Consider the following 24,006-nt stretch of genomic DNA (forward strand, 5'->3'; position numbering starts at 1 on the left):
AATGTTCTTCGGGTCAATTAAGGGCTTGGACTCGTTTACCCTAAAAAAGAGAGCTATTGACGCATTGCATATACTGTAAAAATAATAATAAAAGAAAGGTTTCAATATTTTATTCCGCTTATGAAGTATATGTCTTTTTCTTGGATGCTCTTGTGCTTGATAAAAAAAAAAAAAAAAAAAAAAGAAGTTCAATGTAGTCAACTGAAAAGCAAAATGAAATTATTTCTTTTTTAATTATATTCCCATTGTAACCTGACCTAGATTTAAATGTTACATGCGAAATTCTCTTTTAATGCCGCGTTTCTTTTCTTAAAAAATAATATCTAAATTCTTAAATTATTAATCACAGATTTTGCAGGAAATAATGAATTCCTAGAATAATGGCGTGTCAGAACATTCATTTAAAAGTTGCATAAATTATAAAAAAAAAAAAAAAAATTGAAAACTCAGTCATCTTACAAGTTGTCTCAACAGCGTCAGCAAATCAGTCTCAGTTACCCTACATGTTAATAAAACGAGGATATGACAGTCCCCGAAAAACAGGCCGGCAAAATACAGAGAATGTGGAATGACATTTTTTTCCTCCCCAAAGGAGTAACTGCCACAAACCAAAGTATTTTCATGAAAGCTCTTTTGCTTTAGCTGCAGAATATTAACAGAACAAAACACTTAAGGACAGTCTTGTCACCAGATGTTACTTGCCTCTAATGTGTTTGTTAAGCGGTATTCTTTTTAAATAGGTCATGTAAACTTTTGCGTTATGTGGAAGATATCAAAAATGATTTCAATTTCCCGTATATCGGCTTTAACGAGGTGAAAACTTGGTTTTATCTCATTTTCTTCCGATAAACGTCCGTTATCTGCAGACCTGGAGGCCACCATTGTTGATATTGAGATATTTTGGGTTATTCTCCCCGCTCAAACCCCGCACTGAGCTGATTATGTACGGCAATGCTAATGAAGTCCGTTCCTCCATTGACTTTCAGTAGTTACAGTGACTAGCTGGGTGGTTTAGACTGAGTCATTCTATTGTAACCCACAATCAGGGTTGTAGAAACGGTAGAAGTTCCCTTTGAGTCGAATGAGGGCTCAGGGACTCTGTGGCTTTGTCGCTTATAAACTTTGAAGTTATTTATTACCAGCTACTTGTAACATATTTTTCAATAGACCTGTAACCATGATTCTGAATTCTTGTATTTTTTGTAGGTATCTCGTCACAGAAGGAACCATTCCCAACATTATATTTCTGATAAGATTGTATCAAAGGATATGTTGGTAAGTTCTTTGCTTTTTCATCTTATTATTTATTTTAAAAATGTAATGTTTCATCCAGGAGTTAAAGAAAAATGAATCGAAACTAGATGATTGAGTCTCTTGTAAGAGATCTAAGTGGACTCTATGCATATCACAGGACCCACCTTTCCAGATAGGAGTGGGTTACGGTATTGTTACTAGAAACGTATGGTCACTTATTCTAATATAACTTTAGGAGGCTTGAAGTGTTGTTTCATTTAGTTATTTTTGGTCAGTTGAGATGTTTTCTGGGTTTTGTGAAGCATCAGATATTGATTTTAAGGAGGGTCGTGTCCATACCTGGGAGCTCTCTGGGTGAAGCGCAGCTTCTCCGGGTCAGTATAGAGAATCTCTGGGTCACATGAGTGGGGTTGAGGCACGACCCAATACCTGTCCCCTTCCCAACCATTTTCAATGTTTTGGTATTTGGGGAGCCCCGCATGCAACAACAGCAGGACAGCCCAATGACATCAGCAAGACCGTCCACTGATGTCTACAGAGCCACTCACTCACTTTAGTAGACCCAGCTGCTGCATCCCAAAAAGAAGGGGCTCTGGGTAGCGGGTGCCAGGATTTTCTCATGGTCATGCCAGGTCGGTCTCCTGGTTTAGAAGCCAGTAGACATGTGCAAAAAATTTTGCCCACTTTCTAAAAACAGTGGAAAGTTGGCCCAAGTTTCCATGTCCATATGTACCATGTGCCTTGAGGTGCGGCATGACATTTTCTTCATTCCACTTGAGTGAGTGGGCATTTGCCATTTCCACCCACTTTTTTCTCACGGAAATAAAACCTCACTTTTATTCTCTGACTCTATTTTCAAGAGTAACAGCTGAAGGACATCTCCCATCTTTCCACCCTGACGTGGGTGAGACATAAGAGCAGTCCCACCAGCAAGTGGGGAATAGAGTCCCCGCTCAGTAATGAGTCACCGCGAACATTTTTTATTTTAGGAAATTGGTAAAATCAAATAAAGTAATTTCCTTTCATTCTCTGTCCCTAATTGTTCGCGACTATTGCATGACGATGCCTATGGTTATTTTGTGAGTTTCTTTCTAACCTTCTCTCAGATGGAAAGATGCAGGAAGGGCAACAATTGTAACAATGATGGATATTCTTTGAGGCAGGTTGAGCGCTGCGCAGGGAAAATATTATAAGAACATGAGCAGCTGACTTGCATTCCTGGCATCTGTCTAATGAAGGAGTGTCAGGTTATTTTAATTCATTCAGCTTTTATTATTAGGCGATCATGACTTAAAAAAAAAAAAAAGTGTTACTGAACCCCAAGGAAAAAAACAAAAAACTATGTTACGGCCACAAAAATAAAAGAAATACAAAGTTCAAGTTGTTCTATGAAATATATATTATAAATCTGCATAAAATGCTGCAGCATATCATACATTTTGGATGGAAAAAAGGGTTAATGCTTAAAATTTTGCACTAGAAGTCTCTCAATGATTTCAAAGAAGTTGAATTTTTTAAGTTGCCTTAAGAAAAAAAAAGATTTTTGTAAAAAGGATCAAAAAAGGAGAAATGCTAGAACAAAATGCCATAATCTTAAGCTTTAGGGTCAGCTGCTTAGATGTAATGGAAGGAATTTTCGCTTTACTGAGAGGTTAGTAGGTAAGTGGAACAGCCTCCCAGTTGAAGTGGTAGATGTTAACACAGTATGGTGGCATTGGCTAGGCATACTGTTGCTCCAGAGGCAGATTGGCCCTGCCGTGCGCATCGCCGCCTGGATAAGCGCGACTGCACGCTGCATGAGTATAAAACATAACATGCCACAACGCTTGCCCAGCCAGGCACCGCACATGTGTTATTTGGCAGCCGCCCGCTTTAAAGTGCCAGGGCCACTTAGTCATCCCTTCTCTGGCCCTGCATCTATATATGCTCTTTGTTCAATAGGTTATTTTGAGATGCGTGACATGAACATTGTTTGTTTTCTATGCAGGTAAATAAAAATAAAGAAGGGGTCTTAAATAAAACCAAAATAACGGATAAAGGAAAGAAATTAAGGTAAGCCAAACATATATTTTAAAATAGTTAATTAAAAAAACTTTAGAATTTTCAATAGAAAGAATTCTTTGGTTTCGGAGACGGCTTCCAAAGATCAGTTTGTATTATGTTGCTACAATGTATTCATGTGCTTCCTGGTTCTAAAGTATACTGCCACCTAGTGTTTATTCTACAGAATGCAGTTTACAGAAGGAGTGAAATCTACTAAAAATACCATCTACCCCTAATTTACACAATTAGTTGCCCTACTGTTATACTGAAACACAAAATATATTTATTTAGTGCCCACAAATGGGCATCGCATTGTTAGAATAACCCAATTTGTTTTATTATTTATTTAGTCATTTATTCAATATTGAACCCCAGCGTTCCCTTAATTGTAAAAAAACATTATATTTCAAGGTGAAACAGTTTTCTTTCTGGTCCACTTTTTCTGGTCCAGACTTCGCATGAAAAGTATTATTTACTCTGTTGATGCTCTTCATGTGTGCAGCTTGTAACAATAAACGAGAGGAATAATTTGTCATTGTCAGGATGGATTTATACCACTTAGGGAACATGCAGTTTGTATTAGTCACAAGATATTAAAGTAAAATATTATTAGATAGCTAATAAGAAAAAAAATAATGTCTTCTTTAAATATATCACTTACCAACCCAAAAATACATTTAAAGAAAAAATCCTTCGCCTACTCACAGTTTGCTTGTACATAGTTTTTTTTTTTTATTTATTCTGTGCATGAATGATGTAATATATATTCAGTTTTTTAAAAAATTTTAATATAAAAAGTGCATTCTCCATACATGTGGACAACATATGTTGGAACTGATTTATCAACGTATAGATTGATCAGACAAAGAGAAAGACACTATTTGCATAATATTTACATAATGACTCGATTCTGCCATATTAGATTCAGTGACATAATATTTTTGATATTATAATACCGGGTCACGAATTGACTGAATGTCATTATGCAAAATAATGCAAATGGTATAATTTTTAGATAATGTTTGTTTTAGCGCTTAGCTCGCCACGATGTGACCCTCATCACGGAGGGCAGTAAGATAAAGTACCTGAAATAAATGGCTTCACGAGGCCAAGGACAACAAAATTAAAGGAGAATCGGTTCGTTTTTAGTCTGGAGATATATTAACTGGTTGTTTTTTTTCTAAAAATATCTGTTTCAAAAAATATCTGTTGGATAGGAATCATAGTTGGTATTTACCTTTTTTTGTCCATATTTGAATTATTCTCATGCTGGTACTTTTAGGAGAGAAATTATTTTCTTCTGTAATGTCCCAAATAATCTAAAGCTGGAGATGCTACCAAGTGGGGATACACCATAGGGTCGACTATAGGGTTTTTGTCTGTTTTTTGTTAAGTGGTTCTCATATCAGATCAGCAAAACCATCAATGCTCCAAAAATGTAAAAAAAAAGAAAAAAAAATGAAAAAAATGAAAAATTCACAAAAAAAAATCCATTGTGCAGGCAGCAGATTGTAAAATGGCCCTTAGTGGTGCATGGGTGAAGCTGTTGGAGGATCCATTGCATCCTCCAATGACTTCAACAGGCCCCATTCAAGTCTATGGGGCCCATTTAACCCATAACTTGACTGACCACTTGACTTTTTGGTGAAAAGACATAAAAACTAGACCATTTGTCGATTTTGTCCCTTTACCATTTATATAATCAAAATCTTTCATTGATTTTTGAAGCACATAGTGGTTGACCATTTCTTCCAAATGCCTATACATTGTGAATATGTAAAAATGTAAGATGGATAGGTACCATTAAGCATCTGATCGCTACATTTATTAATTCTGATTATTATATTTTATATATATATCTGCTTTCAGAAAGAACTGGACTGCATCATACGCCGTGCTTTCTGACCACAAGCTGGAGTTCCTGAAAGAATCCAAAGAGCAAGCCGCGTCTGGTTTGGTGGGTCTGAGTGTCCGGTTCATGAATATATATATATATATATGCGGAGTCTACTTAATAAGACCATCGCCGGAAAATACAAGAGCGACAATTATTTATTAGATCTCTAATAAAGGTTTAATCAGATAAAAGGGAAGAGTTTTTTTAAGTAACCGTCTCTGTGTTAGGGGATGTATTTAAGGCATAATTAAAAAAAAGAAAAGAAAGAAAGTAATGTTAATGCAAAAACATTTAAAGTCTGCAAAGTGGTGTTTTATCTTTTGTGTAACGTGACACCCCGCCATATAAAGCCAAACTCACAGAATATTTCTTTTGATTCTGTCTAATGTAGCTAATGTAATTTCTGGAGCGAGCAGTTACTGCCGTTTTTTGTTTTTTTTTTAGCTTTGTTCTTTTTTTTTTATTATTATTATTGTGCTCGAGGAGAGGCCATTGATCTCGGTTTTCATAGATGTGACAGATAACTCGCTCAGACAATTCTGGCAATGTAGGCTCATAGCCTTAGATAGAATACCGCTAAAGTTTACAAACCTCTGCGTGGCATTAAAGGGAGCGTTAGAGAGTACGATGGTGTGGGAAGCACGGAAACACATTTGACAGAGTCCTTTTGTGAATGGTACCCAAGGCTGGATCAAACCTGCCATACCTTATTGAAATGATGGGCGCCTTAGAAGGTGATTTTCAGGCTGAAGTCACTTTTTATAAGCTATTTCCCTCTTTTTTTGGCAGGTGACAAAGAGCTTTTTAGTTCTTCTTGCCAAGAGTCTCTGTCAAATCCTATTTCTTTTTTAAGAACAGAAATAAATATTAAAAATGAAGCCAAAAAAAGAAACTGATAGTTCCTGTTTGTCACCAACTTGTGTATTTGTTCCGAGCCATACAAAGGACGGAATGTCGACGAAGGCTTAGAAAATATATCTAAGCGAACATCACACGCCATACCGATTTCTATGGATCCGACGGCTGAGCAGTGATACGTTACTCAACAAATCTGTTCTTAAATGTGCTGAAATTCATCGGTGCTTTAGAGAATAGGTGGCACTGATACTTAATTACCAACTAATTAAAGAACCCAAGTGAATAATTAGCTGAGGTGGTTCTTGGTTCCGTATGAACCACCAAGGAAACAAGGCCGTGGTCCATAGAATGTTCATGTAATGTGTCCTTCACATGAATTATCCGTGTAATTATAACTATTTACTTAACCCCTTAATGACAAAGCCTGTACATGTACGGGCTCAAAATGCATTGTTTTCAATGGGTTTTGGGACCGCCCATTGTCCTTAAGGGGTTAAAAATGAACTCTTTTATTTCTAGGGAGGCTGGGCTCAATGGAAAATGGTGGCAAAAGCGACATTTCAATTAATTTTCTGCCCCGCGTTCCTCGTTCTTCCTTTTACCCCGTTGTTAGAAAGGCTACGAGGACTAACCAGTGATCACGAAAGGGGAGAAATAACAAAAGGTGGACAGGAATATCCGGCCAACTGGAGTTGTGTCTTTCCTGTAATATCTGGAAGAACTAAAATCTCAGATTTAATATTATTCACGTCTGTTCATTAGTGGAGACCTCATCTTCTGTAGTCAAGCAGAAAGAAAGTCCGAGGGACAAGAAAGAATGAAGTAACAAATCACGCTAGATGATTGAATTTAGGAAAACCCCATGAATCTTTTGGGATATTATTAATTTGAGTTAAGATAACCATGGTTGCATAAATAAAGCACAATGCAAACTCTTCGGCCCGAGTGCATACGATTGTAAAGTAACCTTACCTAGCGGTATTATAGTAATCAATATTAATCAGGGAGGCAGAAGAATATTGCTAAACACAGTTGTCATGAATATTGGTATAATTATCTTCATAAATATAAGATGCGCCTGTCCTCCTTTTATTCCGATACGGTTAATGTAGTGTTTCTTAAATGTAATCCAGTGAGCTGTAGATGCTTTTTTTGTGCTTCTATATAGAAGAAAAAGAACATTGTGGTTCTAAAAAAATTAAATAATATTTCTCTGTAATTTAAATTTGATTTATAAAATAATTCCCTTGTTAAATATTTCCCCTGTTTGATTTTGATAGATGAAGTGTACCATTGATAAATGCTGTTGTTCAAAGAATTTACTCCAAATAATACATTTCGATGCACGTGTATATTATAATACATGTACAATAGGTACAATTGTGCCCTAAGAATGGCTGAACATCCAAGAAAAAAACTAACTGTAGAAATGACAGTGTAAAATAAACAAATAATAAACTAAAATAAAGTTAAAATAAAGCAGAATTAGAAAACTGTAGCCCCCCGCAAGGTTTCGAACAGAGTCACTTGATTCAATGGCAATGTCTGTCTCTGTGTTCTAGTAATGGAACACCTAGGTTCTAGGCGGGATGGACATCTGCTTGGAGGAGCAGACAGATGGAGATGCTTTATTTGCCGGCATATGTTGTTTTAAACAAACTTTTTATTAATAGTTAATTTATTCATAGTGTTGATATTCTCTGTGTGGAGTCAGTGTCAGAGATAAGGGAAAGGGCCATCATTAAATGCTATGTCTAGAACACACCAGCACCTTATAACGGCCCTGGTTTGGCGTCTATGACCATTAAGTTACAGGTCAAACATCTCTTATTAGAGAAATTGGAGGATCTACAGTGTCAGCATTTGAGGTGATAATCATCATCAGCTCTTCTGTATCAACGTCTAATGTATCTTCTCAACTCTCAAGTTATTTTCTCTGGTTGATGCCCGTTAATCACTAACCATTAATGTTGAACAGACCACAGAGGATCTGAAATGGTCTTGCGCCGAAAATGTTTCATCTTCTCTTGTGAAATAACTTCTAAATTGTATTCAAAAATGGGTAATGGACATTAAGCCAGTTGACCCAACAGAGTGGCCAACTTCAACGACGATCACAGTTATACCTTGATGATCGAGACTTGTCAGTTTTAACGTCACTGGTGAGTCTCGTGGAACATTAGATCCTCAAGTTCTTCAACTCAAGGGAAATTCAGTTAAACTTAAAGTTGATGTCTGGACATTAATCCTTGTTGAAATCAAGGAGATTTATGGGACCTGAACTTGAGGGAACTCATGGAAGCTGGGACATGCTTGGTGAATGATGAATTTGCTCGTGTCAGCATTTTCTGCTAGTTTTTTTAATCTTTTGTGCTAAACTTGCGTTTGTAAATTATGACTGTATAAGATCCATTTCTGTAGAAAAAAATATCAGCTGTGGTTTTTGTATTTTTTTTTGTTGTTGCAGAAATCAACCACTAATCCAGAGGTGATAGATTTATGGGGCGCTCAAGTCGAGTGGGCAAACGAGAAATCCAGCCGAAGAAATGTGTTTCAGGTGGGACTCCCGTTTACTACAATTTCATATTGACTTGACTGCTTTGCTGTTAATGGCTTTGACCTTGTGGGAACCAGCATTTTTCTTAGTTTTTTTTTTTTTTTTAAGATTAAGAATGAGAAATATTTTTTATAATCTGCCCCTCGCTCGCGATACAGTTTGGGGATATAAATTGAAGAAAATTGACATATTTTGATATCGGATTTAGATGACATAATTCATGACTAGGTCAATAGCGTCCTAACTTTATTTGGGTAGGAGAAGTAGAAGAAGACAACATCTACACAAATAATCATAGCAAAAACACAACATATGTTACTATTTAGCAAACACCATCTCTTTCCTGTACAGTTTCTCTTTAAAAGCAGGTTGCGGATGCGTCGAGCGCTTTGTTAAAGCGATCGGAAGAAGCTTTATTTTTTTTAGCCGAGTTTTTTAATGTATGTTTTGAATTCAGATTTTGTAGCCGGGCGTTGTGCGACAGAGTGTCGGAATTACTTTAATACAGAGTTTGCAGAGGATAAACTGTTTTGTTTTCTAAGGTGCTTTGCATTACAGCCACCACATGCCTTAGTAAATCTCTGAAAAAATATATCAGTACAACATCTGGAAGGATCAGATAAGCAAAAGCTTTTCCGACGAGCGAAACTGTGTAAAAATGTTTATTTTTTGTTTGTTTTTTAAATAAAATTCATTATTTTATTTGCTGTCGCTAGAATTAGGCGCAAAAAAATGACTCCGTAAGACCCCGGCGTTCCGAACCAATATATCACGTCCCCGTGTTTACAGTTAAACAGGCTTTGAGCTCTATAATATCATAAGAACCCATTGTGATATGTTTTTTTTTTTGTTTCATTACCTACAGAGTAATGAAAGGCCACAGAGTGAAACGAGGCGATAATTAGCCACGCCGATGTGTTCCCTTATAAATGGCAGTAAAAAAAAATACGTCGTCGAAATTAGCCTGGGTTTTCAATTTAAGACCATGAATTATTGATTATATATGGAAAATGACCACTGAATGATTTGGATAAGAGGGATCCGAGAAAACAAAATTATACCTGTTAGCTATGTTTACATTTAAAATCCATTATATCGGAGGGGCGATATTAATTATAGGGCCATAATGAGACAGAGTGCAGGTGCTTTTTGCATTCTAATGTTTTGTGTTGAACAGATCTGGTTTAATATCGCCGAGAATGCATTGCCTATTACTTTCTGTATAAATTAACGCATTAACCCCTTAAGGACAATGGGCGGGCCCTAAACCCATTGAAAACAAATGCATTTTGAGCCCGTACATGTACGGGCTTTGTCATTAAGGGGTTAAAAAAAATTGAAAGGTTACAACGGAGTGAAAAACAGGCAAACAGAACAATTTCTTTCCTTTTAAAAGCAATTACGGCGCTGTTATCTATTGTCAAGTAAGATTTGAGTTTCTATCTTGCTAGGTAGTAAATGGAGAGAGAGAAAAAAAAAAAAAAAGATTAATGTTTTGATCACGCGCTTTAAACATTTTTTTGCTAAGTGCACTTTGGTGTTTAGGCCGAAATTTAAAGCTCGGAGGATTAAAAGGATTACAACATAATCTTAAATAATCCTAACTGTCATTTACACAGAAATGGCGGTAATAACAAATGAAACCGCGTTAAGGAGTAGCCGTGTTGTCAGTCAACAGCGCGGAGTGAAGTATCGTCGTTTCGAAGGCCTTTATTGTCGTCTCATCTCATTAAAGATTATTTTACCACGAACGAGGCAAACTGCGACGCGGTTTATCAAGTTAAAGAGTGCTGTAATGGAGAAAGTGCCTCTAATGTGAATTTGACTGTCTCAAGGTGAAACACCCTTGTTCCGCACCAGAATTAATAAAAAATGTTGACTTCTTAGGCCGAGACTAAAACAATGGAATTCATATGGGAAATTTGAGTGATAAGAAGGTTGTTTGTGGCTTTATTGATGAAGATATATATAAATATGAGAAATCTCAACATACTCTTAATGGTAAAACACTATCTAAATAAATAAAATAAGTATAAATAATATTTATGGAAACATGGCAAGAAAGTTCACCCTAAGTGCCGTAGCCTGCACGTTCCTTCTCCTACGACCTCTTCCATGTCCCTGTCCCCTTTTCCTGCAGCTCTGCTTCTTCTCTTGCCTCGTTTTGTTCTTCTGTCTTCTTTCTTCGTCTGCTTCTCTCCACTTCTCCTTTCTTCATCAGCTTCTCCGCGAACTAGGCCTCCCCGGGGCACTTCTGCAAAAGAGCGAAGCCTCTGGGCACACCTTCTCACCCGTTTGGATTAACGAGAGTCAGAAGCTCTCCCCGTGGCTCCACACTTTTGCAGAAGCACCCCGAGAAGCCAGAATAATGAAGACAGATTCGCAGAGTAAGAGAGGCGCGAAAACGTTTTCTTTCATAAACCTAATTCCTACCCCAAACTGACATAGGAGACCTTAGCTAGGACCTTTCTCCTGATATGCAGTCTTTGTTAAGAGAGGTCCAAGGTGTAGGATCCACCAAAGCGCACAGCCAGAAAATAAAGTGTATTGTAAAAATAATACTGCATTTTCATAATAAGAGGTATATCTGATGCTTAGTTCTACTTTAAATTACAAAATGCCAATAAATGTGGAACTGGTACAAAACATTTTATTTATCTGTGCCCTGCACACGCTTTGCTCATCAGACAGTTTCTTAGATACTTAACAAAAGTATTGTTATTCCTGAAATCCTACAAAACCCGAATACACCAACTTTTTTGTCTCCTCGCTTCTGTCTCAGCTGTTTGCCCTGCTGAATTCTAGATTTTGACAGGTTACCGGGGAAGATCCATGCGCGGTTATCTGACCTTATTGTATATTTTGCCTCCAGTTAGTAAGCGCTCAAGGTCTTCAAGTGATCTTGCCATAATGAACTTGTACCTCGAAGGAAAATATTTGTTGTTCTTGTGCTGCTTAAAAGAAGCTCATCAAATTAACTGACACAAGGCAACATCTTATGTGATTACGCTCTCGTTGTCTTCTGTTACCGTTTTTGTATGGTATAATAATATGTAGATCAGTGATTAAAAATCATAGAAGGATCTGCAATTCCATACAGCTCATGATAGCCTTACGACGTAGGAGGGCTTTATACCGTACCTACAAAATAAAATATAAAATCTAGAATAGAATAAATCTTGCCATTTTTGTCCAAAATTATATAGACTTTTTTATTAGACTTTCTTTCCTATTCTGGCTGATTCTACCAAAGCAATGATGCCTGCGCGGTTGAGCTGCATTACCATGCATGGGCAGGCAGGGTACTTAATTCAGATTTAAAAAATGCTAAACGTACTCCAATGTGCATTAAAAAAAAAGTATATAAAACTCCGGGACCGGAGCATCATTTTAAGTGAATGATCATTTCTGGGAAGTTCAATGGATCCAACTCTTCTTTAAATCCATATACAGCCAGCGCCTTGCGTTGAATTGGATTACGCTCTTCTACATAAAATAGTAAATTACATTCGATAAATCAAATCTTATTTTAACTGGATCTATGGTAGGTTTTCTACAAAGTGTCAGCCATTACTGGCCATTTACTAAAAGTGAATAGTCATTAATGTGAAATAACCGATAGCGCATTTTACTGCTAATGATTTATCTTTCTGAAAGGCTTGTATATTTTATCAACACTCTAGAAAACCACTTAAAGGGACAATGATATACATTTGTTTTGCCATTTTTTATTATTATTGTTATAATTTGGATATTTTGAAGCTCTCTTTTCCTGTCGCTGGTGCCACGACCATCATATCAGCCAACATTTGGATTCCCTTTCCAAGGATTGACCATGTATGATATCACAGCATTTTTCCGCCTTCCAAACACCTATTTTTGTGCTTGTGCCGTCCCCAATTCAGGTATTGCACATGCACAGCTGCTATAGTAACGATAATGGCCAGAACAGCCTAAAGCAGGGATATAAACATGACTGTCTTTGAAAGTTCAGGACTGTTGCCAGCTGTGGGCCGGGTCATAGTCAGCTGAATACATCTCCTACCACGTGATATAGTGACCGCCATTCAGCTCCGGCACTGGCTCGGCAATCAGTGGCACGAAGTGTCAAGGAGGAGGCATTGTGCTGCAGCTCTGGAGCTGCAGCTTACACTGACGGCAAATAATTCATTTTTATTTCTATTTTCGAGTACTGCAGTACACACAAGTTACTTTAATATGTATTCATTTTCCAGGAGGCTACACAGCCTCTATCTATAGAGCTCCTGATAACCCTCTGTGCCCCCTTCACACTCTTTCTATCATATCATGCCTTCTTTCCCCCTTTCCTCCATTTCAATCCCTTTTACCATTCCCTCTTTTCACCTTAGTTGGACACAGAAGACAGGTTGGACCAAAGAACAATCTCCATGTGGATTCCAAACTGGAATAATAAATGCATTACACTAGACTTTTACTAACAATATATTTTAACTATATATATATATATATATATATATATATATATATATATATATATATATATATAAATATATATATATATATATATATATATATAAAGCCTTATTAGAGGACAGTAGGCATGTGCATCGTGTACGGGAGTACACGTGCCCTTTGCAAAATTATCCGAATCATTAAACTTTTGACAGTGACGGCGAAGCTTTTGGAAACCGCAGATGTTGTTTTGTCCATCTGAAAGAAAAATATTTATTTTGAGCCATAGGCATGTTCTTTGTTTCAGAAGCCGAGCACAATTTCCCCTTAATGCTTAATGTGCATATGAAGCTATTTTGTCAAGGACGGCAGCTTTGGAGATTATTAAAGCCAAATAAAAATCAAGGCATAAGTCGTAAGTAGGAGAAAATAAACTGCGTACAAAATATACTTATCTCTGCATACTTTTGCTTACAGTTACGTTTAAGAGAAGTTTATTTCTTTGAAGAAAGCATTTTCTCTGCATTTTTAAACAGGAGAATGTATTTGATACATTTGTTACCAATGGCGAAATCTTATATCACTCTGCTGCCATCTAGTGGAATGTCTGGTAATGACCACACGGAAGCCGGTTAAGGATAACGTATAGAGCACTTTTCCTCTGCTATAGATTGTAAATACATATGTAGTTAACTTTGGTATGTTAAAAACTATACTAAAGACAAAAAAATGTGGACTTTTTTTATTTTTCTGATTGAAGTTATGTCTTTATGTAGATCGGACAGTTTCTGTAGTGCTGTAAAATGAGTTATCAAGACAATAAGATGTTGACAATGCAGAAGAGACACAATATGTGGAGGACCCTGATAGACTATGGTGTATAAAAGTAACAGCCTCCAATAATTGTGCTTTTCAAAGCAATTTTAGTTTTTTCCTGAATGGTGATACCATTGGTAGTTCGGTCTAAAAAGACATCAAGCATGCGCATTTGGAGCTCCCTTTTTTTTCAATGGGAACACTTCCCTACACAGTGACTGGATACATCATGTAGCCAATGTAGCCATTGCCTTCAGGTGGTTGAAGTGACATCTTTTGTTTTAAGAATGCATAGTCCCACAATGTAAACCCAACAGATCCTTTCATTTGCCTGCAAGCCGCTGATCATACTGCACGCGGTGAACCTCTAAACCAAACTTAATGGCATTTTAGAAACAGTAGAAACAAGTTTCTATGTCAACTACCTATCAATATTTGCTTAGGTGTCACATGACAATTAAGCATTCCCTGAAAAATGATGAATGATGTATAATTTTACACCATCAAAAATGTGTTTCTGGGAAAGGTTTGGGCATTCAGCAGTAGTAGGGAGGGGGCTTCTAATGCTGCCCCTTTAGGGGGCTCATCATGGTTGATTCATCATCAAAAATACAAACGAAGCAAAAATATTGATGGACCCCCATCTACGTAAACCTATATTGCACCCTTTAAAGATTATAGGAGAGAAATGTCATGTAGCATGGTGCAGAGAGAGCCCATAATCTGTATTTGGACCAGGAGTCTACATACTAACAAACTTTATAGTGCATTTGTTTTAGATTTCCGAAACAAAGTAAGATCGTCAATATAAGACAGGCAAGCGATTGACTTGATTGCGGTTTATTTCTTTATTATTGGCATCTGAAAGGTTAAATCCAAAGGGTTTTATGCTCATTTTCTGCTGTTTCTTTATTTGTTATGATTCTCTGCTCTGTTGTGCGCACCATATTGCTCTGTAAATATAACAAGCCTCTAACAGTGATTTTTCATCTCACCGGAAATAATCAATTTAGTGAAGGACAATATGGTTAATTCAGAAGGTAATTAGACCGCGTGAAACAATTCTTCTCCGCGCATTACCTGTGCGTCATCGTTTCCGGATAACTCCAGCTTCATTTGGCATCAGCTGTTTGCAGGTTAACCCGACAGATCCAGGAAAGCGTGAAGGTGAATATTCACTGGTACGGTCTTCTCATCGCGTTCCAGCTAGAGCAAGAAACAGAAAAAAAGACAGATGATGACTCTCCAGATAATGATACTCTATGATTCCCATCATTCTACCCCAGGAAAGGCTTCTCTGAGAGTGATGGAAGCTTTAGTGACATCATTCTAACGATTATAGTCATCATTATGGTCGGTGTACTGTAGACCGTTTCCGATCTGAAAAACCTGATAATAAGTTGAGTTGTAGATATTATACATGTGTAGTTATATCCTCTTTACAAAGTAGTGCTTTCCACCCCCTGAGAAACTCTAGAGCAAAAACTGCTTTTTTTTTCCACGGCTCAGATTCTTCGGCCATTTGCGTCACGACGCTTTATAAAATGTTGTGGCTGTTTGTAACAAGCATCTCCGGCCCCATGGGAGTTATCACAGAAATGGGCAAAATGTTGGAATTTTTTTGCAATAAATCCCTCGGGAATACAATTTTGACCAATAAAAGCCCTGATTGTCATAACTTCTCTTAAACAGACTGTTCATAAAATGCATTTATTTCATAAGAAATAATTTATAAACCATCACAATCGGATGCTTAGGGCATGCAAAGTTTTGGGATGCGCTTAACCCAACCATTCTTGGAGATTCCCTCGGACAAAGCCAAGTTCAGCCAAATCAGTTGGGATGCGCAAACCTTCTGAGTGGTGCCGCGACCATGCGGAATCTGTAGTCTTATGGGTTTTTTGGTGCAAAATTATGCTTAACTGAGCGCATGGTCTTGCCCAATGATCTCCCTCGACTCTGGCTTGGCTCTTGATTGGCTCCAGCCCTGCCCATACCTTGTAACTCCTAAATTACCTACCCCATCCCCATTGTTCCAGTGTCAGTGTTGGTTAGTTTAAATAAATATTTCATATATATATATATATATTTCTTAAATTAATTACAAAGTTGTTTGTTGACATTAAATATAGAATATTTCGTTTCTTCAAAGTCTCATCATATTCCTTACCTTTGGAAGAAGTGATAGTGCTATATAAATCAATAAATAATAATAATAATAATAATAATAATAATAATAATAATAATGATAATAATAATAATAATATATATAATATATATAATAGTATTATTATTATTATCATTATTATTATTATTATTATTATTATTATATTGTGTGTTATGGAGGAATATGTTTTCAAAGTCCAAATATTTGGTGACTTGAATATTTGGTGGATTGAAGATAGAGGGAAAAAAAATCATGGTGTTAATTTGTTTCTCCAAAACAGCAGGATTTAAATGTTTTCTTCAGAACTTTTAGACTGTTGTATCATTTTACCACCTCCAAGGTGGCCATGCAGTAAACATCACATTTTCACTGAAACTGTTATTTCACGCTTACTGTACCTGTAAGCACCTGACACTTCTTTTTCATGCATTGATTTTCCACAAAAAAAGAGAAAAACTGCAGTTTTATGCAAATAAAAGTTGAAAATCAAAGCAATGCTTTTGTTCATTGTTACTAAATGTTCACGAAAGATACTCATCAAGTTCAACATTTGCCATTGTTTTTAGATGATGGGAAATTTTAGTTGTTTTCATGGCAGAAACATCTGAAATTAATAGAATATATTATACCTTGAATATATATTACCAAAAGTTTGGGGTCACTTCATAGCTGTAACATAATTGCAAAAGGGTTTCTACTGATCAATTAGCCTTTTAAACTTAAACTTGGATCAGCGAACACAACGTGCCATTGGAACACAGGAGCGATGGGAGTGATAAAGGGCCATTGGAACACAGGAGTGATGGGAGTGATAAAGGGCCATTGGAACACAGGAGTGATGGGAGTGATAAAGGGCCATTGGAACACAGGAGTGATGGGAGTGATAAAGGGCTATTGGAACGCAGGAGTGATGGGAGTGATAAAGGGCCATTGGAACACAGGAGTGATGGGAGTGATTAAGGGCCATTGGAACACAGGAGTGATGGGAGTGCGAAAGGGCCATTGGAACACAGGAATGATGGGAGTGATAAAGGGCCATTGGAACACAGGAGTGATGGGAGTGATAAAGGGCCATTGGAACACAGGAGTGATGGGAGTGATAAAGGGCCATTGGAACACAGGAGTGATGGGAGTGATAAAGGGCCATTGGAACACAGGAGTGATGGGAGTGATAAAGGGCCATTGGAACACAGGAGTGATGGGAGTGATAAAGGGCTATTGGAACGCAGGAGTGATGGGAGTGATAAAGGGCCATTGGAACACAGGAGTGATGGGAGTGATTAAGGGCCATTGGAACACAGGAGTGATGGGAGTGCGAAAGGGCCATTGGAACACAGGAGTGATGGGAGTGATAAAGGGCCATTGGAACACAGGAGTGATGGGAGTGATTAAGGGCCATTGGAACACAGGAGTGATGGGAGTGCGAAAGGGCCATTGGAACACAGGAGTGATGGGAGTGAGAAATGGCCATTGGGACACAGGAGTGATGGGAGTGATAAAGGGCCATTGGAACACAGGAGTGATGGGAGTGATAAAGGGCCTCTGTATGCCTATGAAGAGATTCCATTAAAAATATTCTGTTTGCTGTACTGGATTTCTGATCCATTTCAAGTTATTTTAATGGACAAGATTTGCTTTATATATATATATTAACCTTTTCAGTGCCAGATATATATATATATATATATATATATATATATTAACCTTTTCAGTGCCAGAGAGTCAGTGCAAATGTGCCATTTCTTTTAATTTAAAAAAAAACTCATTGACCAGAAGGTTAATTGCAAGTTAGGAATGGCAATAACAATTGTTTGTGACAAAATGCGTAGATTGTGGTAAACAAAGTGTTTATTCAGTCAAATCCCAGGGAAGCTTGTTAAAATGTGAGATATGCCACATTATTTTGAAAGGGGTTGAAAAACAAGTGAACCATTTTATCTGTTGGTCCAAAAGCCTCTAGAATGTTTAACTTATAATTTTTTCTCTCCCCCCCCCGTATATTTTGATGCCAACTGGGATCACTCATTAATACTGTTTGCATGGAAATATTGAAACATGCTACACATTCTGTCAGTTTTGTATAATAATTGTAATAATAAAGATGACAGTGATCTTATCCGAGACATTTTACAGGTCACTTATCTAAGTGAAAAGCGGTTTACGGATACAAAAGTGACAGAGGCAGATCTAACGCAAACAGGGACACATTTTGCTTCTTTGTGTCATACGCAATTCACTAAGGATAATATTAATATTCCCATTAAATCTCTTCCTGTAATTGAAGTTTTCAGGATGTCATCTGGATCTTGAGAAGTCCTAATCACACAAAGACTACAAAACATTGTAGTTATACAATATTTGGGCACCATGTTCAGTAAATTGGATACATATATATATATATGTATATATACGCCAAGAGTTGAGGATTTTTATCTATTTTTTTACAGTAAATCACAATAGCCAAGTGAAGAAACCATTGATACATAGAATGCGAAAAGGACAAACGGAGCCATGCAGGATTTCCCTTTTGGAATCACATTTGGGTTATTAACCCCTTAAGGACAATGGGTGGTCCCTAAACCCATTGAAAACAATGCATTTTGAACCCGTACATGTACAGGCTTTGTCATTAAGGGGTTAAAGGGATCCGCCAGTCATCATAAGCACTTTAATCCGTTGTGAGAAAGTTGGAGGTGGATCTAACAAGACCCCTGTTCACATTGGCAGAGAGCTTACCTCCTATAGATTGGTTGCTTCAAGTATCCAATCAGTGGTGCAAATCGTTGGACCATGAAGAAAGCAGCTCGGGAGCTGCAGTTTCTCCTTAAAGTCAAGGATTGGTCCACCTTTTTAAAAAAAAGTACTCAGAAAATCTAAAGTAAAACTGTCCCTTTCACTCTTTAGAATAGGTTGAAGCACATTATTTACTGTGGATGTTCTACTTCCACTGGAAGTCTACTCCAGGTATCTTCTGCAAAGTAGAGTATGCTCAAATTACTCCACCTTCTAGCTTTAGTCAAGGTACCTTTTTTGGTTAAAATGCTTTCATTTTGGTCTGTTGATACATTTGCATATCCCCATCATGCCCCCCCCCCTCTCTCTTTGCTCTTCGAGGGTCTACATTAAGGTTTCTAGGTCATTCCTGGTGTATTTTGTTAGTAGGAGGATAATGATGATGACACATTATATCTCACTTAGTAAATCCGGCCCAGTTCATTTGTTTTAGGGGTTTACTCTCAACCACATAATTGTAGATGTCTTGATATGCAAAAGACATCTCCGTTTTCATTGTGTTCTTAAACTTTTACTAGTTTTTCTGTCGCTACAAAATAAAATATACATTAGCACATATGGCAAATTTATATCTGATTTGGCCCCCAAATAAATAAATCTGTGCTTCCACAAAAGGGTCCACTGATTCCAATTCATTTTATATAATGTCATCCCCATCTGCTGTACATATGGAGCAATCTGTTATGGTAAATATTGCTATGGGAGAGTAACCACATATTGAATCCTTGGGCATCTTACAGGAACTGAAACAATATTAGTGCAATAAATATAAATACCCGGCAGATGTCCTCTCAGGACCGCCGGCAGCTCTGCATGCGCAGTACCTAAAGCAAAGGCCGCATGTTTCATGGCTGATATCCGCCATTTTGCATTATGGCTACCGGGACTCTGCAAGTATTATGTACTTAATGTATATAAGTACATGAAGATTGTCTCTAGACTGTAAGCTCCTTTGAGCAGGGCCCTCCTCACCTGTAGTCAATTTGTTATGTTACATACTACTTGTTATGTCCTGTCTACCAATTGTACAGCGCTACAGAATTTGATGGCGCTATATAAAACAATAAATAATCATAATAATAATATATATGCATATCATGGTCCGGGTAATTTTTGTGGTACTGGTATGTACTATAAGTGCGCTTGTGGAGCTCAGTAGAGCTTTGGCCTCAAATTGAGATCACCGGAGTATAGTTGTGACCGGTTGTAATCATATGGAGACTTAGCTGCCCTCTATCCCTTGTAACGAGTTTGTGAGTCTTCCTTACCCTAATGTAAGAATTGCAGGTACAGGCATGCAAATAAGGATACCTGTTATGCAAATGAGAGAGCTGTGTGAGTTTACATCAAGGCAGACTAGATGGACCAAATGGTTCTTATTTGTCGTCAAATTCTATGTTTCTATAGGGAATAACCTTAAATGAAAAATAAAGACTATGTATGCATTACTATATATATATATATAATATTAAGAAGACCTATATCGTCAGCATGCTTTATCACCCAAGTCCGGTCCTTGTCACCATTAGGTTAAAAAAATCCAAAGCATCGCTAATTATGACACCAATGTCTACTCTTGAACTTACGCAACCGGTTTCTTCAATATTCATCCTTCAAAGTTAAAGTAATACTGCAGATGAATATTTACTCGAGAAAATTAGAGCAAATCTACAAATAGTAACAAGTGTGAAATCAGGCATGATCGGACTGGAACTATTTTCCTTAATTTCCAATTCATCACTGGTTAATAAGTAGCACCTGAGACCACCCAAGGCAGTGGAGATATAGAAGAGCACATCGGCATCTTGATCATTCAAACCACTGACTCCATATCTTATCCTTTAAGTGTCTTGGATATTAGCATTCGTTTGCTGTAAGATGCATTGTTTTTCAATGTTTTTTTTTGTTTTCTTTCGCTATATGACATCTGATGCCCCCAACCTCCATCACAAATCAAGTTTCAGGCAGAAAGCTCCAGATGTGCACCGTAAGATTGTGTCCTCAAGCACAAGGTCCTTCTGCTGCCGTCTATGCTAATATTCGATGTTTAAGACATGGGTTCTTCTTTTCGGTCTATCGTTCTTCTGCTGCTGCTAACGATTGTCGTGTTTATGTAAAGTGTTTCGCTAAATGAAATGGGATCTTCTTAACTTTTGATTAAGCTGGCAAATGAAGTCAAAGTTTATATATCCTGGAACACAACATAATCCGACGCACAAGACATCAAACCGACGAGTCGAGAAAAACGACAGAAAACATGAAATCATACATATTAGTTACGTAATTGTCGATAAAATACCATGATGTACAATCTTTTTTGTGATTTAAATGAGGATATTAAATCTATCACAACAATTAGGAACTTTGTCTCAAAATTGCCTTCTAAATTACAAAAAGCAATAGATTAAATGCATCTAAGTTAAACTTTTCTACTCATTACTGTATCTAATATTCAATATTTCATAAGGACATTCATCCATTGGGTTCATTGACACTGTTTTAAGGAGATTTTAGCCAGAAAAAAAGTTTTTTTCTTTCTTTTTGATTGCTTTTAAAATCATATGGCCTTTAAATGAACGTTCCAATGCTAGAACTGATAATTCTGGACCAAGGATACAGAATATATGGCATTTCCACCATAATTCTCTTGTTTTTAGTGCTATGAAGGATTTTGGTTTTAATTAGTTTTTTTTTTATGAATTCTCTACATCTCCTTCAATAAGAACTCATCTTGTAATAATATTAATGTGTATTATTAGTGGAAATTGCCTTTGTGTCCATTCCCGACATAATTCACTTCTATTGCCCTTTTATCATGCCCATGTTTGTTTTTTGTTGGTTCTTGATACATTTTTTTATTGATCTCTAACTTTTGTAACCTAAATCTGTCTGTAACAAAAATATCATTCACCAAAACCATTGTGATTGGTTCATTTTATTTCTTTTGATTTCTAACTTTGGAAATCTAAGAAAACTCTAGCAACAAGAGCCATTCATTGATCTGTCTATAAAACCAAGTCCCTGCGAATACTCCAGGTGGATCCTGAACACTATGGCTTTTTTTGTTACGTTTCATAGGAAATCAGGAACTTTACTATTTTCTTAGGTCCAATGTAATCTTCTTCAAACTGATAAAAAAAAAAGGATAATACTTCAAAGATCAATTATGTCTTCAATGCTTTTACCGGAGATACAGATATAATTCATAATTATTTATCTAATCACATGGATTTGCTCATTGTTAATCGAGCTGACAACCTTTAAACTCAAAGACACCAAGGTCAGCCAATTGCCTGATTATGAACCGTACCCGAAGCTTAAACAATGCATAATGATTCAATAGATTAATACATTTTATTCATAAAACTAAAAAAAAAGCTATTACAAAAAAAAATGAGGAATTAAGTTTCATTTAGTATAATGCGCTCTCGAGATACCTTGATGAAACATCCCATAGGTGCGCTATTTCTTTGCATTTAGTCTTTATTCTTTTTTTTTACTGTAAAACTATCCCTCTTTTAATATTTCGTTGGACCCTGGAGGAACTTTGCGTTCATTTTTTTGTATCCAGGTCAGTTTTGACTGCTGAATTAGTCACCTAAGGGTAACAGTAACAATGGGAACGGATTGACGCCAACAGTGATACACAAGAAGATATTATTAAAGCTGGCATTTCAGCAGACTAAAAAGAGTAGAAGCTTCTGCCTTTCCAAAAATAAATAAATAATAAAATAAATAAATAAAATCATATATATATATATAAAAAATATAATATATAACAACATATAAAAAATGTGGCCGATACTTCTGCTTTCGCATGCTTTGGCCGGACAGCTGCTGCCGCTAGCAGACAATGTAGCAGGTGATTTATTGACCTGTTCTTGAGATATTTCTCTAAGAAACTACCAATGTTTGGCTCCCATTAGGCAACAGAGTATCCTTTTTCGTATCGATTAACGTTAGGATCGCTCTTTTGTCTGCTCTAGTTATTGTCATATCTATCATTTATATCTATATTTCTATGCACCGACCTACTCATGATGCTCGGCAACTTGTGAGGCTAGCGCTCTCTCCACTTGGAAGTCTCTTGGAGATCGGAACATGGCACTAGCTGCGTTAGACGTGATGTAGCAAGCGATACAATCTCAGAAATATTTATCCCACGAATGGTGTTAAACGTCAATAAACATAAAAATAAAAATAGCAAAATGCTGCTTTATTTGCGACAATAGTCTTACTTCATGCATCTGAGCTTCTGACATCAGCTCAGCCGAGCATCTATCTATCTTTCCATCCACTGTCTGTCTGTCTATCTATCTATCTATCTATCTATCTATCTATCTATCTATCTATCTATCTTTCCATCCTCTCTCTCTCTCTCTCTCTCTATCCATTCTTTTTCTATCTATCTATATATCTATCTATCTTTTCATTATCTATCTATCTATCTATCTATCTATCTATCTATCTATCTATCTATCTATCTATCTATCATCTATCCTTTCTCTCTCTCTCTCTCTCTCTCTCTCTCTCTCTCTCTCTCTCTCTCTATCCATTCTTTTTCTTTCTTTCTATCTATCTATCTATCTATCTATCTATCTATCTATCTATCTATCTATCTATCTATCTATCTATATTTCATGTATAATATATAGAATAAGTATTAGACTTGTCACCGTTTCCCCATTTACAGTAAGCTTCAGCAGCCTGCCAACGTTCACCTCTGATAAAGACAGTGAAAAATATATGACTCTGGAGAGTTCACTAAAAAGACAAGCAGTATGTTCGCAAAAGAGCAGTTTTCCATGTTTTCTTGTGACAGGGCTAGTTCAACAGAAAATAGTCGGAGCGTGCCAGAGACAGACAGCAGCGGTGAGCTGGGCTAGCATGACGTGATGAATGTGGACTATGACAAACGGAATCAGAAAACGCTTCCCTCGAGACCGACTATACTACGCTTACTGATATGTAGTTCTTGGTTTCTTACTGCAACAGCAGTTCTAATGTTGGACAGACCAGGCAGCTGTATTCCTAAACCTGTACAAGTCAAAATCTATGTAACCTAAACACGGAAAATGTAAAAAGCGTCTGGGAATTCCATTTCATTTTATATTCCCCTCTGTAAGGGTTAGATAGACACAGGTATGTCTCTTTAATGACGAATGGCTGTTCTTGGTGGAATGGATT

The 24,006-nt window shown here is 36.9% G+C and overlaps 1 protein-coding gene across 1 annotated transcript in view; it reads left to right on the forward strand.

Annotated features, from left to right (window-relative positions):
• ARHGAP15 (Rho GTPase activating protein 15) overlaps positions 1-24,006 on the forward strand; it is a 179,376-nt gene that overhangs the window by 17,106 nt on the left and 138,264 nt on the right. The window contains exons 4-7 of the mRNA XM_053472318.1: positions 1,207-1,275; positions 3,242-3,306; positions 5,167-5,254; positions 8,520-8,609. Of these exons, the coding sequence (XP_053328293.1) occupies positions 1,207-1,275; positions 3,242-3,306; positions 5,167-5,254; positions 8,520-8,609 (312 nt within the window). The remainder of the gene's footprint in view (positions 1-1,206; positions 1,276-3,241; positions 3,307-5,166; positions 5,255-8,519; positions 8,610-24,006) is intronic.

Source organism: Spea bombifrons, chromosome 7, assembly GCF_027358695.1.
Source record: "Spea bombifrons isolate aSpeBom1 chromosome 7, aSpeBom1.2.pri, whole genome shotgun sequence".
Taxonomy (NCBI): Eukaryota; Metazoa; Chordata; class Amphibia; order Anura; family Pelobatidae; genus Spea; species Spea bombifrons.